This window comes from Triticum aestivum, chromosome 4D (assembly GCF_018294505.1).
Source record: "Triticum aestivum cultivar Chinese Spring chromosome 4D, IWGSC CS RefSeq v2.1, whole genome shotgun sequence".
Lineage (NCBI taxonomy): Eukaryota > Viridiplantae > Streptophyta > Magnoliopsida > Poales > Poaceae > Triticum > Triticum aestivum.
In genome coordinates, this window is record NC_057805.1 from 503,571,406 (window position 1) to 503,586,650 (window position 15,245).

The 15,245-nt window shown below is 47.9% G+C and overlaps 2 protein-coding genes across 3 annotated transcripts; one reads left to right on the plus strand and one right to left on the minus strand.

Annotated features, from left to right (window-relative positions):
- Window positions 1–510: 510 nt before the first annotated feature.
- On the plus strand, window positions 511–2,344 carry LOC123100627 (short-chain dehydrogenase TIC 32 B, chloroplastic). Of its 2 annotated transcripts, none has more exons than XM_044522520.1 (3): window positions 511–1,248; window positions 1,403–1,624; window positions 1,804–2,344. In XM_044522520.1, the coding sequence occupies exons 1-3, from the start codon at window positions 653–655 to the stop codon at window positions 1,952–1,954; spliced, it is 969 nt and encodes a 322-aa protein (XP_044378455.1). In that variant the 5' UTR covers window positions 511–652; the 3' UTR covers window positions 1,955–2,344. The 2 variants fall into 2 exon arrangements, with proteins under 2 accessions (XP_044378455.1, XP_044378454.1); XM_044522519.1 differs by having other exon boundaries at window positions 1,403–1,619; window positions 1,804–2,339.
- A 6,513-nt stretch (window positions 2,345–8,857) lies between these two features.
- LOC123097168 (zinc finger BED domain-containing protein RICESLEEPER 2) lies at window positions 8,858–12,129 on the minus strand. Its single transcript, XM_044518907.1, has 3 exons — window positions 11,795–12,129; window positions 9,212–11,456; window positions 8,858–8,970 (listed from the first exon to the last, which is right to left on the minus strand). Exons 2-3 carry the CDS (start codon window positions 11,454–11,456, stop codon window positions 8,858–8,860), a joined length of 2,358 nt encoding a protein of 785 aa, XP_044374842.1. The 5' UTR covers window positions 11,795–12,129.
- Window positions 12,130–15,245: the final 3,116 nt, after the last annotated feature.

Here is a 15,245-nt window from a genome sequence, read left to right on the forward strand (position 1 = left end):
GTTTTAGCAGGGTACATGGCAATTGCCTTACTGTGCTTCTAAGCAGATGGCAACTCTCTCTTTACCGGAATATGTTTTTTTGTCATGCCTTTTTTGTAGTGCAACATGGCAACTGCCAAGTGTTAGTGGGTGGCAACTGCTAAAGTTTTTAAATCATGACAACTGTAGTAGCCCAGACCATACATGGCAACAACTGCTGTTGTCCAAAAATGACATCTAGCACTCAACCTGAGATGGCAACTGCAGTTGAGCAACCATGACAACTGTAGTTAAACGATGCGAGAATGTCACCAGTGGGCGGGCGGCGCATTGACGGAAAGTAGCGGCACCGATCGGCCACGGACACGCCCCGCACGTCCTTCCGACCGAGGTAATTTGCACGGTCGCCGCGCAGTCAATGCCATCAAATCATCGGGGGAGAAGAATTAAATTAGCTCCGTCCGTCGCACCGTACTTGGGCTTGGGCGTGAGCGAGGTCCCCGATCGAGCTTTATATAACTCGGGCCGGCGCCATAACTTCCTCACCTCCGTCCACAGCCACGCTCTCTGGCAAGCTAGCTCCACGGCCGTGCCGAGTGTCGATCAGGAAGATAAACGTGCGGCGCGGACGCGGTGGCCGGCCGGTTGGGGTAGCGGCGAGTGGAGGCCGAAGATGCTGCAGGCGGCCAGGTACCTGCTGGGCTCCCCGGGCGCCAGCGGGTTCGGCTCCAAGACCACCGCCGAGGAGGTCACGGCGGCGTGCCCGGACCTCGGCTCGCTCACCGCCATCATCACAGGCGCCACGTCGGGGATCGGGGCGGAGACGGCGCGGGTGCTGGCCAAGCGGGGTGCGAGGGTGGTCATGCCGGCGCGGAGCGTCAAGGCGGCCGAGGACATGCGCGCGCGCATCCTGGGCGAGTGCCCCGGCGCCGACGTCCTCGTGCTGCACCTCGACCTCAGCTCGCTGGCCTCCGTCCGTGACTTCGCCCGCCGCTTCCTCTCTCTCGGCCTGCCCCTCCACCTCCTCATCAACAACGCCGGCAAGTTCTCGCACGGCCAGCTCGCGCTGTCGGAGGACGGCGTGGAGATGACCTTCGCGACCAACTACCTCGGCCATTTCCTCCTGACGAAGCTTCTGCTCGGGAGGATGGCGGAGACTGCGGCGGCCACGGGGGTGCAGGGCCGCATCGTCAACGTGTCCTCCAGCGTGCACGGTTGGTTCTCCGGCGACTGGGCCGACTACCTCCAGCTCGTCACCCGCCGCAAGATGTAAGCATCGCATCTTTCATCGGTCCTTCACGTAACTCTGTGGGCTGACAGTAAGCGCCATTAGTTAGTTTTATTATCCTCACCTGATCGATCGCCATTGTTTAGTCGGCGCTAATCAAGCTTGGCATGTGCATGTGCACGTACGTGCGTGCAGACCCTACGACGCGACGCGGGCCTACGCTGTCTCCAAGCTCGCCAACTTGCTGCACACCAAGGAGCTCGCCGCCCGCCTCCAGGAGATGGGCGCGGACGTGACGGTGAACTGCGTGCACCCGGGCATCGTGAGGACGCGCCTCAACCGCGACCGAGAGGGCCTCATCACAGATCTCGTCTTCGTGCTGCTCTCCAAGCTGCTCAAGACCATCCCTCAGGTCAGGTGACGATTAATCAACTGCTCTAATCTGCGTTATCATGTGTAGACATGTCTCTGTCATCGCTGCACTCTGTTCTCGCCTGCCGGCGCCGCGCCGGAGGTGAAGGCTCTGCTTTCCGCAGTTAATGCGCCGCTCGCCCGTCCTCGCTGACGTACGTAGTGCCCTCTCGTCTCGCGTGCAGGCTGCGGCGACCACGTGCTACGCGGCGGTGCACCCGAGGCTGGCCGGTGTGTCCGACCGCTACTTGGCCGACTGCAACGAGGCTCTCCCATCGCCGGCCGCCGCAAGCCGCAGCGAGGCCGCGCGGCTGTGGCAGGCGTCGGAGGACATGATCAGCGGCTCGAGTCAACAAGGACAAGTACTCCAATACGGCTGCTGGACAGGAACATCAGAGCATCCGACTACTTTGTGTCCATCAACCGTGTAAACATATTCCTCCCGTGGTTTGTTCTGCTTCAAGCCAGGATGTAACATGCACATATTCATATTTTAGTACTATAAGCAGTAGCCAATCAGTGATCGTGTTTGTCACAGAGTGAAGATCGTCTGTAAGGAAGAGCTCCGACTGTGAGATCCATGTGTACTCTAGACTAGAGGGTCATTGACTTGGGTTGGTGACATGTAAGCATATACATACATGTATACTGTATTTCACTAGTAGGAGTACTATTTGCAAGCCAAACTCCTGTATTCTGTCAGTGAGATTCCAGTACACACATACAGTATGCTCGTAGCTCGGTCTGTTCATGTCAGAGAAGTGAGACATGCCACAGTGTCTCACGCACGCACGCACGCTCGCTCGCTGTGCAACTTCTATCTATCGTATCTCTATCTCAGTCGCGTGCTGGTGCAAGGTGATGATACTACTACGTGCGTGCATGGGCCAACAGAACAGAAGCGCTGTATTGTCTCGTTCGAATGGACTCGTCGATCGGCCGTGCCATATGCGGCCGATGCCTGTCGAGACGTATCATCCACGGCCGAATGATTGCGCCGGCCGTTGTACGTCGCCGTGGGGGCGCTGCAAAAGGAAAGGAAGGGGCGTCCTTGGCCGTTTTCCCTTGGGCGTTGGACGCTTCCTTGAACAGGGCTGCCTTGGAGGGTCGCTTTCTTTCTTCTGTGACATGAGATGGTTGCTTCCTGTCTCTCGATGATTGCCGATCAAGGAACGGCGACCGGGCACAAGGTTTTCCGTTTCTTTCTGACGATGCGATGGATCGGAACTTTCCACCGTAAATGGGTGTTGTTCCTCTTCTATCAGAGTGAGGGCTCGTGTCACATTGACATCCCTTTTATTCGGGGATTCCATCATCACTATTTATCCATAGAACTACAAGGATAACAAATTGGACCGAGGTTTAATTTTTTTTTTCTTAAGCCAATATTGGACCTCCAATAGTCTAACGTATGTGCGTTCAGGATTACATTTCTATTAAAATTTTACTGTTTCAAACTAGGCTCCTCTATTTCCGACAAAGAATTATGGAATAATCTCTTGGAACTTCATTCACACAAAAAAACTCAATAAAACTTCATTAGAGGGGGTAGTATAAATAATATTAAATCCTAATCATGTCTTTCTGTAATAGTATTGAAAACAATTATTATCCATCATTAGCTATTATAAAGTAAATAATTCTAGCCCCATCACACGAAATGGGAACAATATATTGCAAACACAGCCAGTTTACGAGAACTATAAAAAGAATCTTCAAAACAGAGACTTTATAAAGATGCAGATGGCACTTATACTTTTGTAGCTCCAACAATTCTGCAAACTTAGCACGTAGGAGAGAACTCAAATATGTCTACTCTGTTACAATTTCGTGAATTTGTCATCTTCTGTTGAGCTGATATAGTTTTTTTTTACTAACAACAAAACTTATGTTCCAGCACAAGACACATAAACTTGCAATTTGAAACATGCTAAAGATAAATCTTGGCACTTTATTCATGGTATGATGATTTTACACAAGGGATAATTATTCTTATTTGAGAAGCTTCCTTGAAAAGATTTACATTGTTTCCATGGGCATGAAGCAACTGTTCAAGGTGCACTACCAATTTATGTGGCTTCAGGGAAGTTTCGAGCAACAGCTGGTACCCAACCAATTTCCCTGATTGGCACCAATTGTTGGCTAATTGCTCGGGTCAGGTTCGCAGAATGTTGTTGGTGAATTTTGGAACCTGTAATGCGATAGGAATAAACTAGTCACAAAACATATTTTCCCATCCAGGATACTGATGTGATTTACAAACTCTGCGGATTCTTCACTAGTAGAAAAAGGGTCATCTGTCCCGGTTGTTAAGGGTCTTTTGTCCCGGTTTTTGAACCGGGACTAAAGGGTCGTTACTAATGCCCTAGCCCTTTAGTCCCGGTTCTTACACGAACCGGGACAGATGGGCCTCCACGTGGCCGGTGCGGTGAGCTCAGGCAGGAGGGCCTTTGGTCCAGGTTGGTGGCACTAACCGGGACCAATAGGCATCCACGCGTCAGCATGTCAGGGGCTGGGTTTTTTGTTTTCTTTTTGAAAGGGGGGGGGGGGGGTTGGGGGTTTTGGGGGGTTAATTTAGGTGTTTCATATATTGTGTTAGCTAGCTAATTAATAGAGAGAAGTGTCCTCTCTTATCTCCGTGCTTGGTCGACGCTACGTACTATATACGTATAGAGAGGACTAGACACGCTAGCTAGTAAGAAAATGAAGGAAACAGAAGATCGTCATGAACATATGCATACAGAGAGAAGTGATATCGACCACCTCTCCTTCTCCGAGAGATTGGTCGAACAACAAGTTCTCGTATATCTATCCGACACTACCGGCTACATATATACAATAATTATCTTTTACAATATAATCTCCTAATTATATATGAACACAGGGCCCACATAGTATTCTCTGTTTTCAGCGATCACGTGGTCAAGGAAGAGTGCCGCCAATTCCTCTTGAATTGCTCGCATACGATCTGGTGCTAGGAGTTCATCCCGCATCCGAAAGATCTAATTTGAAGAAGGGGGTCAATACATATATATATATATGAATAAATGAAACTCAACACAAATGATGGTAATAAAATAAAATTGTGAATATTATTGCTTACGCACTTCATATTGTTCGCCAGAGTAGCCCCGCTCACAGGTCGTGTGGCGGATGGACTCGCAAACGTAGTATCCACAGAAATCATTCCCTTGTTCCTGCCACAACCACTTTACAAGAAATAGAGGTCAATCAAACTGATAAGCAAGCATGTTAAATGGTATTGATGAAACTAGCGCTTGAATCACTAGGAGATGCGCGGAACATGCTACTATAGTACTTATTTCGGGTGTCTAAATTGCAGCTTCTTCGGCAGTCCCGAAGCTTTTTTGGTGAATTTTCTCCAAACCCTGCCAGACAAAGAAAACAATTACTTGATATCAGGAAATGAACAAAGTTGCTGATATGGTGGATAATGATAGATTTAACTTACTTCTCGAGCATTTGAGTCATGTCCGCATAGTCCTGGGGATCTTTTTGTCTCGAGTCTAAGACGGTTACTACTCCCTGCTCAAGCTTAATCTCTAGGAGAATATAGTGGAAGCTGCGCATGCATGCATAGGTCATTAATTACATTACTATAACCTGGACTAATAAGGGAAACCGAATATGCACAAGAAAGTAACACTCACTTGAAGTTGTAAGGAAAGAGTATTATATCTTTGTTTTGATTTATTACCAACGATCGTAGCAAGTTGGCCTCAGTATTTTTGGCATGATATTTAACCTCAGTTGCATCTATGAGATTTGTGTTAATGAATCCAATATCACCGATTTGTCTTTTCTTCAATTCGGCGATCTTCAATCTGCATAATATAGTGAGGATAATTATAAATACATGCAATGAAAGAGTTGACCTATATAGAGAGACTTAATGACAGAAGTAGTACTACTTATAGACAGTAGCAAGTGACTGTTGATTTATCGAGGGCCTTTTGATTGAAAAACTGGAAGAACTCCACAAATGGAACATTCAACAGTTCAATTTCAACGAGGTCATGCTCCTCTTTAACTCTCAGCGTCAAAGTATCCCTCCCCCCAAACTCTCTGCAGGTTTTCATGTACCAATCATGTAATCTTCGCATCATCGTTGTTAGAGATCTTTCATCTTTGACGAGAGGCATCCCGTAATGGTATTTGTGTTCGTCCACCTCCAAAAAATCATAATGTACATCGTCGGGCAGGTAATCTCCAAGATTGCTATAACCGGCCACCATCCTCGGATCATTAGCGACGATGTCGCTAGACACCTTGAGCGGGGCGCACGATTGGTTCGCTTGTTCGCCGAGCTGGCCAATTTTTTCCCAGCTCGTCGTTCTTTTAACCTTCGATCACTGACAGTAGTTCCCGACCGCTCCGCTTCGGCAAATGTCTTTCCAATAATGTGCTCATAGTTGCCTTTCGGCGGAGACTTTGGTGGTTTTGTCAGGGCAGCCAGAGTGCGCTTCGTTTTCACCGGATCTACCTTCTCTTCCGGAGGTGGATGTTTATTTGCTTTCACCCCTTCAAATAAGTTCGTCACTTCGGCTCGCACGATCTTCGTGGTTTCCTCCTCGGTCCTCTCGTATGGTAACTTCTCCGGAGTCTTCAGAGAAGGACCGAATCTGTATTGCCTCCCGCCTCTGGCTGTACTGCTAGACGCCGGCAGAGCAGACGGAGCGGCTGCGACTGTCTTCTTTCCTTGCTTACGAGGCGGAGGAGAAGGACTACGACGCGCTAGAGCAGCCGGAGCGGCGGCGGGTCTCTTCTGCCCTTGCTGACGAGGCAGAGAAGGAGGAGGCTGGCTGCTCCGGCGCGCCGGCGGAGAAGGAGGTGGAGTGCCGCCACGCGCCGGAGAAGGAGGCTGAGTGCCCTGATCACTCGCCGGAGGCGGAGGAGGAGGCGGAGTGCCGCCACGCGCCGGAGAAGGAGGCTGAGTGCCCTGATCACTCGCCGGAGGAGGAGGCGGAGTGCCCTTACTCGCCGGAGGCGTCCAGTTCGGAAGGTTGATGCGCTCCTTCCGCCATAGGCATGGAGTCTTCAGAGCAGAACCCAGCCGAGTCTCCCCTTCACCGGTAGGGTGGTCAAGCTGGAGGTCCCCAACTCCCTCCGTTATTTCGTCCACCATCACCCTAGCATATCCTTCTGGTATCGGACGACAGTGAAAAGTTGCGCCGGGTTCAGGAGGTCGAACAGAGCCGACATCCGCCTTGACTTTGAAGTTCTCCCATCGCGTCATAAGGTGGCAATGTTGAGACTCAGTGAAAGAACATGCGGTGCCCCCATGTTTGGTTCTGGTAATTGATGACAATCTCTATGGACTAATGGTTGCCTTGAGTTATATTTGAAGGATTTGTCCATAGGCATTTCTTGAAGTCCATGTGTTGGTTTCAAGGAGTTTATGTGGTGACCAAGGTGTTATTAAGGAATTATCTAAAGATTGGTCATGTGAGAGTTGAGCTTATTGCAAACATGTCTTGGAGAAGAAGATTGTGTGATCATTCATGTATATCTTCAAGACATCATCCAAATGAAGAGAGTTGAAAAGATTCATGGTTGATCAAGACTAAGTCAAGAGTGAATCAACTTGATCAACTCACAAAGCGTAGAAGATGTACCGAGAGGGATCAAGCGATCCCATGGTGTGGTAAGCATTGTCAATTACGCTGTGTGTACTAACCCACGATCTTCGTGAGAGTTCTTTGTGGGGTTAGGTTCCGGTGTGCAAGTTCAAGTGAAGCATCATGAAGAGATCAAATGCTTGAAGCTTGCCGTCCATTGCGGTGACAATGGACTTGTGAAGATGTTGCGGTGTGCAAGTTCAAGTGAAGCATCATGAAGAGATCAAATGCCTGAAGCTTGCCGTCCATTGTGGTGAAAATAGACTTGTGAAGATGTGCGGAAGAGTGGCTCACCCATAGTGGAGCATGGGGGAGCAATCAACTAGTCTTCATCGAGCCAACGCAACCAAGAAAGGTGGTCCAACTTGAGGGAGTCAAGATCGTCATCATCTAGCTCAAGTGGACCATGTGCAAGGCAAAGGTTTGCTCTTGATAGGTTTTCTATTTTATCGGTCTCATGATGGTAGTTGGGAGACCGGGTTATATGATCGATTGCCGTACTATCAAGGGGGGCTCTCGATGAGTAGCTTGATCGTATCGTTCATAGAGAGCTCAAACCATTGCATCCTTGCATCATCTTTATTGGTTCTTGTTTGGTTCTTCTCTTTGTGAGTTTTGGAGCTTATGGTCATCTTGATGACAAGCTCGAGTTCATCGAAAACGGAGTTCACTCGCATCTTCTATGATGTTTTCGATGTTGGAGGTTATGCCGGTTCTTTTCGGTTGGAGGTTTCATTGTTTTGATGCTACTCGTCTTCCTCTATCCAACAAGATTGAGTTTGCTCAATTCGGAGCTCATATACAGAAGTTATGGCAGTTCTGGTTTCCTAGCGGTAGTACCGTGGGCCGGAGCTAGCCCCGGGCGTTCGGCCTTTTCGGTTTGTTCGGTCCGGTCTTTTCGGTCTTTCAAAATTTCGGTCTCCCATAATTGAAGACCGATATAATTTCGGTCTTTTCGGTTATTCACTATTCGGTCTTCGGTCTTTACTATTCGGTCTTCGCTCCTGACCAAATAGACCAAATTAAATGCTAGAACCCAGATTTATGTTACTTCCAGTACCAATTGTATACAAACTACATAGAGTAAAGAGGTACATGTGTGCAGAAAGCTGTGTGTATAGAGATAACATATGTCTGTAAATTGGCGCATGTGTACATAAGAAAAATTCAAACAAGTAACACTTGTATGCAATCTGGATGGAATACAGTACACCATATGAAAATCTTTAAATAGAAAATTAGCACTATATATAATCACCACTTCACCAGCAACAAGATCCATGCATGCATACTCATTTATATTTGACACCAGAAAGTAAGAAGATCCAGTAACATCAGCGGATCAGCCCATGGAGTCGACAAGCAGCAAACACCATCACCACTTAGTACTTGACAACATAGAACTTGACATGAAACAAATCAAGTTTAGTACATGCTTTCAATTCAGCAGCAAACAACAAACATTAAGGTCTCACACTCTCACTCTCAGTTCTCAATTCTCAAGTCTCAAGTCTCAAGTCACAAATTAAAAGCAAAAGATGATAACTAAAACAACATACATTCAACATGATTTTAGTTCAGCCATGAGTAGACGTGGATGTCACTTTGTTGGTCGACTTGCACACTTGTTTGACTTGGCCATGGAAGAAGCAACACCATCACCATTGAACTTGCGCTTTCCCTTCACCTTGTCACCAAATTCTTCAATCAACTCTACAACAAGTCAAGTATTCAATCAAATCTCATAATCTGCTAGCTATGGTGATATACTGATAGTGACAAATGCAATGTGATTTTGTTGAGATCTACTAGCTAGGTCTAGTTAATGAAGAAGTTTGTCAAGTCATGCATATAAAGTTCTCCATACATTGGTTTGGTACTGATGCATGTCATGCATATTAATATCTCTACAATAAAAAAACAAATGTATTGACAAGTTGGCTGATTTTTTTACCTTTTTCTAGCACTTCTAATTCTTCCAAGTTCTCCTTGATGTCGACCGGATCTGTTGACCTTCTCAGCCAGTCTTGCGTACAAACTAAAGCTTGCACCATAAACGGAGTTAGAGATGTCCTAAAGTCATCAAGTATGCGTCCACTTGTGCTAAAGGCAGACTCAGAAGCCACAGTTGTAATGGGGATAGCAAGAATATCACGAGCCATATTTGCCAAGATTGGAAACCTATATGAATTCTCTTTCCACCATCCTAGGATGTCAATTTTTTTGTCAGGGTCTTCAGAGTCTTCAGCAAGGTATTTTTCAAGCTCAGATTTACTACTTGCACTTCCTCCACTATTATTTTGCCTCAACCTACTTGCAATTAGTTCCTTCATCATACTTGCTCCTCCTCCTTCTATTGTTACTTGGCTAATGGCTGGTGTTGTTGGTTCTGGTGTAGTCAATCTTACTCGGTATTCTTCAAACAACTCGCGAACACATTTGTTGACAGCATACCACACCTTCTCTCCAGACTCAACACCAAATATTTCCAAAGTAGTGAGCCTAGTGAAATCAGAAAGCTTATACCTTGGATCAAGAGCTGCAGCAATAAAAATGAGCAAGTTGAGATTTTCCTTCTCCTTCTCCTCCTTCTCCTTCTTCTTCCCTTTCCCTCTTTCATTTACAATAGGACCCTTATCCTTCACCTTTTCATTCTCATGCCAAGACCCCCAGTATTTGTCAAACTTTTCTTTCATCCTCTCTGCCATAGCTTTTTGCAAAGGATCTGTACTGCTCATCCAATTTTGAACCAATATGTGTATATTGCCAACCTCGAAAAGAAAGTTGTTGGAAGTGACATGAAGTGAGGATGACACACGAACAGTAAGATCATAAAAATGAGCAAGAAAGGCAGCCATTTTCCTAGCATTTTCCCAATCCATTTCATCTGGATACCCAAATCCTCCTTTTTCTTCAGACAAGTCCAACGCATACAATGGGTCATCCTCACAGTACCTTGTAAACACCTTCGCGTAGGTGATGGCAGCCTTCAACATTATGTAAGTTGAGTTCCACCGAGTGCATACATCTAGGTTCAAGAATGCTTTGCTCTTAACTTTTTCTTCCAATGCTAGCTCTTTGAATTTTACCAACCGAGAAGTCCCATTCTTGATGTATCGCACAGCAGCTCGGACACGTTTGATTGAAAGTTCAACTTCTTTTAGGCCATCTTGTACAATAAGGTTGACAATATGTGCCGCACATCTCATATGCAAAAACTTTCCAGCAGCTATGCTAGTTTTGGCCTCAACCATGCACTTTCTCAAGTGAACAATGCAGCCATCATTATTGCTTGCATTATCCACGGTGACTGTCATAACTCTCTCTAGCCCCCATTCCATCAAACATCTCTGCAAGTTCTTCCCAAGATCCTTCCCTTTGTGGCCCTTCACCATAATGAAATTAATAATCTTCTTATGATACTTCCACTCTTCATCAATGAAGTGTGCAGTCACTACCATATAGCCATCTTGCTGCTGAGAAGTCCAACAATCAGTGGTTACACACACACTTCCACAATTCTCTTTGAAAAACTTTTTCAACTTGCATTTCTCATCTAGATAGATTTTGACAGTGTCCCTAGTACAAGTTCTTCTTGATGGTGGACTAAAGCGGGGGCAAGCGACTGAAATGAACTTTCTGAATCCAGATTTCTCACCAAATGCAAAAGGCAGTTCATCCTCTATGACCATCACAGCAAATGCCTTCCTAACTTTTTCTGCATCATATCTCCAAGTATTAATGCCATCTCCTGGAGTTGCTTGCAAAGTGGTCTGATTTGGATCCATTTTCTTATTCGGACTGCGCTTGCATGTACCAAAGTGCCTGCGCATTGCTGTTGTTCCATTGATTGATGTAGTAGCTTGAATTGGTCGGTCACAATACTTGCATTTTCCTTCCTTTACTAACCCCTTGTCATCAAAAACTTTGGTAAAATGCTCCCAGATTTGTGATCTTGACGCCATTTGCTTCCGTCCTTTTGGCTTGTCATCTTGAGCAGCTTCTGGATTGGCACCTTCACCAACTTTTGCTTCGGCATCTTCATCTTCAATGATGCTACGTAAGAATGATTCGTCTCCTGCTTCTGCAGCCGCTGCTTCTGCATCTGCTTCTGCATCTACCTCTGCATCTACACTCATAAATGCATCATCTTTGTCCTTCAATCCCTCATCATGTTCAGATTCCAGTATAGAAAGCATCTACAAAAAACAGGTTACTCGTTACTGAACCATTTCTTCATCTAATGGTACACAGGAACATACAAACTAACAAAAAGATACTACTTATAGCCTAGTTAGTACATAAAGCAGCATGGCACGAATCTGTCGTGAATATATACAAGCCAAAAAAAGGCAAGCCACTATATCAACCTTAATTTGAACATCACAGAACTTGAACAATATAATTGATTCACATAAAAGAATGACAATCTAGACATCACATATGCACATAGAGAGATGAAGTATCTTGCTCGCCTTCAGGATTCAGCTGCAAGGTACAACACCGGAAGAACAGCAGGCGCCGACCCAGCACCAACCTCGAAGAGGACGAGAGGTGGTGACGAACTGCAGCAGCCAGGAGATGGAGCACCGTCGGCGGATGTCCCCGTCACTGGCAGTGGAGCGACGAAAGAGGGTCGGGCTTGGCGGCGCGACGCAAGGGGCACAGTGGTCGCGGATGGTGGTCGGCTCGTCGTCACCGGTCAGGGCAGCAGCTCAGGGCGCCGGTCCTCGTCGCTCATCGGTCAGAGGCGCGCGGCGCTCCTCGGTCACGGCTGACGGCTCACGGCATCACGCCACCGCGAGGGACGGCGGCTAGGGTTCGTGGTGGGAGAGAAAAGAGGAATTGTGCAAAAGCGGGCGGCGGCTAGGTTCTGTGAATCGATTGCATCGTGACGTGAGGACGAGGTGTGTTTGTGTGTTATCTCGCTTGTGACCTTGGGCTGGCCAGATGGGCTTTTCTAAATTCCGTCTATACGGGCTATTCGGTCCACAACATCAGATGACCGATCAGACCGTAACTAGTTCGGTCATACAGTAGTGCAGACCGTTTTTTATTCGGTCTTATTTAGTTCGGTCATTTCGGGTTCGGTCTCGGTCTTTTCGGGTTCGGTCTTCGGTCTTCGGTTTTTATGCCCGGGGCGAGCCAGAGCGGTAGTACCGCTTGGGTGCTACAAGCGGTAGTACCGCTCCAGAGCGGTAGTACCGCTGGTAGCCCCTAGCCGTAGTACCGCTGCGGTCTCGTGCTAGTACTGCCTCGATTCGAGGGGTCTTTTTCGTGTCGGGTTTTACGGTACTAGCCGCGGCAGTGGGGGCCGTAGTACCGCTCGTATGCGGTAGTACCGCCCTGACCACCGCGGTAGTACCGCTCTGGGCCCAGCGGCAGTACCGCGAGGGGGAGCGGTAGTACCGCTGGCCAAGCGGTAGTACCGCTCTCTGCGGGGCTGGTGTGGGGGGTAACGATTGGATTGTTCCCCCCACTATATAAGGAGGTCTTCTTCCCCAATGAACCTTATCCTTTGAGCTCGTGTTCTTCCCCCATTGTTGACCTTCTTCGAGCTTGCTAACTCTCAACCCCTCCATGGATTCTTGCTAGTTTTTGAGGGAAAAGAGAGAGGAGATCTAGATCCACATTTCCACCAATCACTTTCTCCTCTATGTGAGGGGAACCCCTTGGATCTAGATCTTGGAGTTCTTGGTGTTCTCCTTCTTGTTCTTCCTCTCATTTTCCTCCCTAGCATTAGTTGCTTCGGTGGGATTTGAGAGACAAGGACTTGGGCACTCCGTGTGCCCTTGCCATTGCATTTGGTGCATCGGTTTGAGTTCTCCACGGTGATACGTGGAAGTTACAAGTTGAGAAGCTTATTACTCTTGGGTGCTTGGTGCCCTTGAGCTTGTTCCTCTTGGGTGCTTGGGCACCCTAGACAGTTGGTGGTGTTCGGAGCTCAATCATTGTGGTGTAAAGCTCCGGGCAAGCGTCGGGGTCTCCAATTAGGTTGCGGAGATCGCCCCGAGCAATTTGACGGGTTCCGGTGACCGCCCCCAAGGGTTGCCAAAGTGTACGGGTTTGGTGACCGCCCCCAAGGGTTGCCATTTGTACGGGTTAGGTGACCGCCCTCAAGGGTCCCTTAGTGGAATCACGGCATCTTGCATTGTGCGAGGGCGTGAGGAGATTACGGTGGCCCTAGTGGCTTCTTGGGGAGCATTGTGCCTCCACACTGCTCCAAACGGAGATTAGCATCCGCAAGGGTGTGAACTTCGGGATACATCATCGTCTCCGCGTGCCTCGGTTATCTCTTACCCGAGCCCTTTACTTATGCACTTTACTTTGTGATAGCCTTATTGTTTCTTGTCATATATCTTGCTATCACCTAGTTGTTTATCTTGCTTAGCATAAGTTGTTGGTGCACATAGGTGAGCCTAGTTGTTGTAGGTTTTGTGCTTGACAAATTAACCGCTAGGTTTATTCCGCATTTGTTCTAGCCTAAACCGTAATTATTTTAAAGCGCCTATTCACCCCCCCCCCCTCAAGGAGACATCCACGATCTTTCACTCCGTGATAGCATCCACGGGGTAGCTAGCAGGAGCCGTCAAGACATGCTCCGGCTGAAGCAGCACGGTGGAAGCCACGCTGCTTCTCCGCTGAGATGGCGGGGTAGCTTCGGGGGTAGTTTCGGCAGGTCGATTGCTGCGAGCTACGTCTCGTTCCTCTAGCGCTTGAAACCTTTCGTGCAACTTCTGAATTTGGGTCTGCTCCACTTTTTTCCTCCTCTCCTGGCATTTGTAACCGTCTGCGTCCGGAAAACCAGCCTTCCACGGAACGGAGCCTGGCGTGCCTCGTGTCCGTCCAGGGTGCTCAGGATTCCCGAGGGCCATTGTGAGCTCGTCGTTCTCTCTGTCTGGAACGAACGTCCCTTGGTGCGCTGCATCGATATAGTGCAGAAGCCTCTTGACTGGTATTCTCATTTGCTCGTCCGTCCAAACACACTTCCCTGATACAGGGTCCAAGGTTCCGCCAGCCCCGAAGAACCAAGTCCGGCAACGGTCTGGCCAGTTCATTGTCTCTGGTTCGATCCCTTTATCAGGCAGATCATTCTCAGCCTTGGCCCACTTAGGCCGGGCTTTGAGGTAGCCACCTGACCCCGTGCGATGGTGAAGCTTCTTCTTCGCAGCATTTTTCTTGTTTGTCGCTGACAACTTCTTACTCTTTTCCGATGTCTTGCGGGCCACAAATGCGGGCCAGTGATCTCTGATCTTCTCATATTTGCCGATGAATTCTGGTGTCTCTTCTTTGTCGACAAACGTTTCAGCTCATTCTTCCACCTCCTGAATAGGTCTGCCATCTTCTTAAGAGCATGAGACTTGATTAATTGCTCTTTAACTGGCTTCTCCGGATCCTCCTCTGGCGGTAGGGTGAAATTTGCCTTCAGCTCAGTCCAAAGATCATCTTTCTGCATATCATTGACATAAGACACCTCAGGGTCTTCCTTCTTAGGCTTATACCATTGGTGGATCCTGATCGGGATCTTGTCCCTAACAAGAACCCCGCACTGAGCAGCAAATGCTTCCTTTGTCCGGATGGGTTCAATCGGTTGGCCGTCGCGGGCGATTGCTGTGATCTCAAACCTTTCATCCGAGCGCAACTTTCTCTTCGGGCCTCGTCTCTTTACCGAAGTTGTGCTCGATACGGAGGGCTAGAAAAAAGAAGAAAGACGAGAGTTAATTAATATGTGTACATACCAAAACAATGAATGCATCAATTAGCTAGTCAGCACAGGCTTAACTAATATATTTACCTGGCCGGACTCTGTTCGGTCATCGGAGCCGTCACCACGGGCTCCTTCTTGCACCAGCATTGGGTCACCGGAGCCATCATAATCATGTCTTTCCTCCTCCACTCTTCGATCACCGTAGCCTGCTTCTTCACCCTGTTCTTCCAGACCATCATTGTCGTTAAGATACGACAAGACATCACCTCCGGCTAAGATT

What these genes read in the sequence shown, in the direction of transcription:
- LOC123100627 (XM_044522519.1), top strand. Translation starts at nt 653, where the DNA reads ATGCTGCAGGCGGCCAGGTACCTGCTGGGCTCCCCGGGCGCCAGCGGG. An exon ending in CTCGTCACCCGCCGCAAGAT is followed by an intron (nt 1,249 to 1,402) that starts GTAAGCATCGCA and finishes ACGTGCGTGCAG; the next exon opens with ACCCTACGACGCGACGCGGG. An exon ending in TGCTCAAGACCATCCCTCAG is followed by an intron (nt 1,620 to 1,803) that starts GTCAGGTGACGA and finishes TCTCGCGTGCAG; the next exon opens with GCTGCGGCGACCACGTGCTA.
- LOC123097168 (XM_044518907.1), bottom strand. Translation starts at nt 11,456, where the DNA reads ATGCTTTCTATACTGGAATCTGAACATGATGAGGGATTGAAGGACAAA. An exon ending in ATTAGAAGTGCTAGAAAAAG is followed by an intron (nt 8,971 to 9,211) that starts GTAAAAAAATCA and finishes GACTTGTTGTAG; the next exon opens with AGTTGATTGAAGAATTTGGT.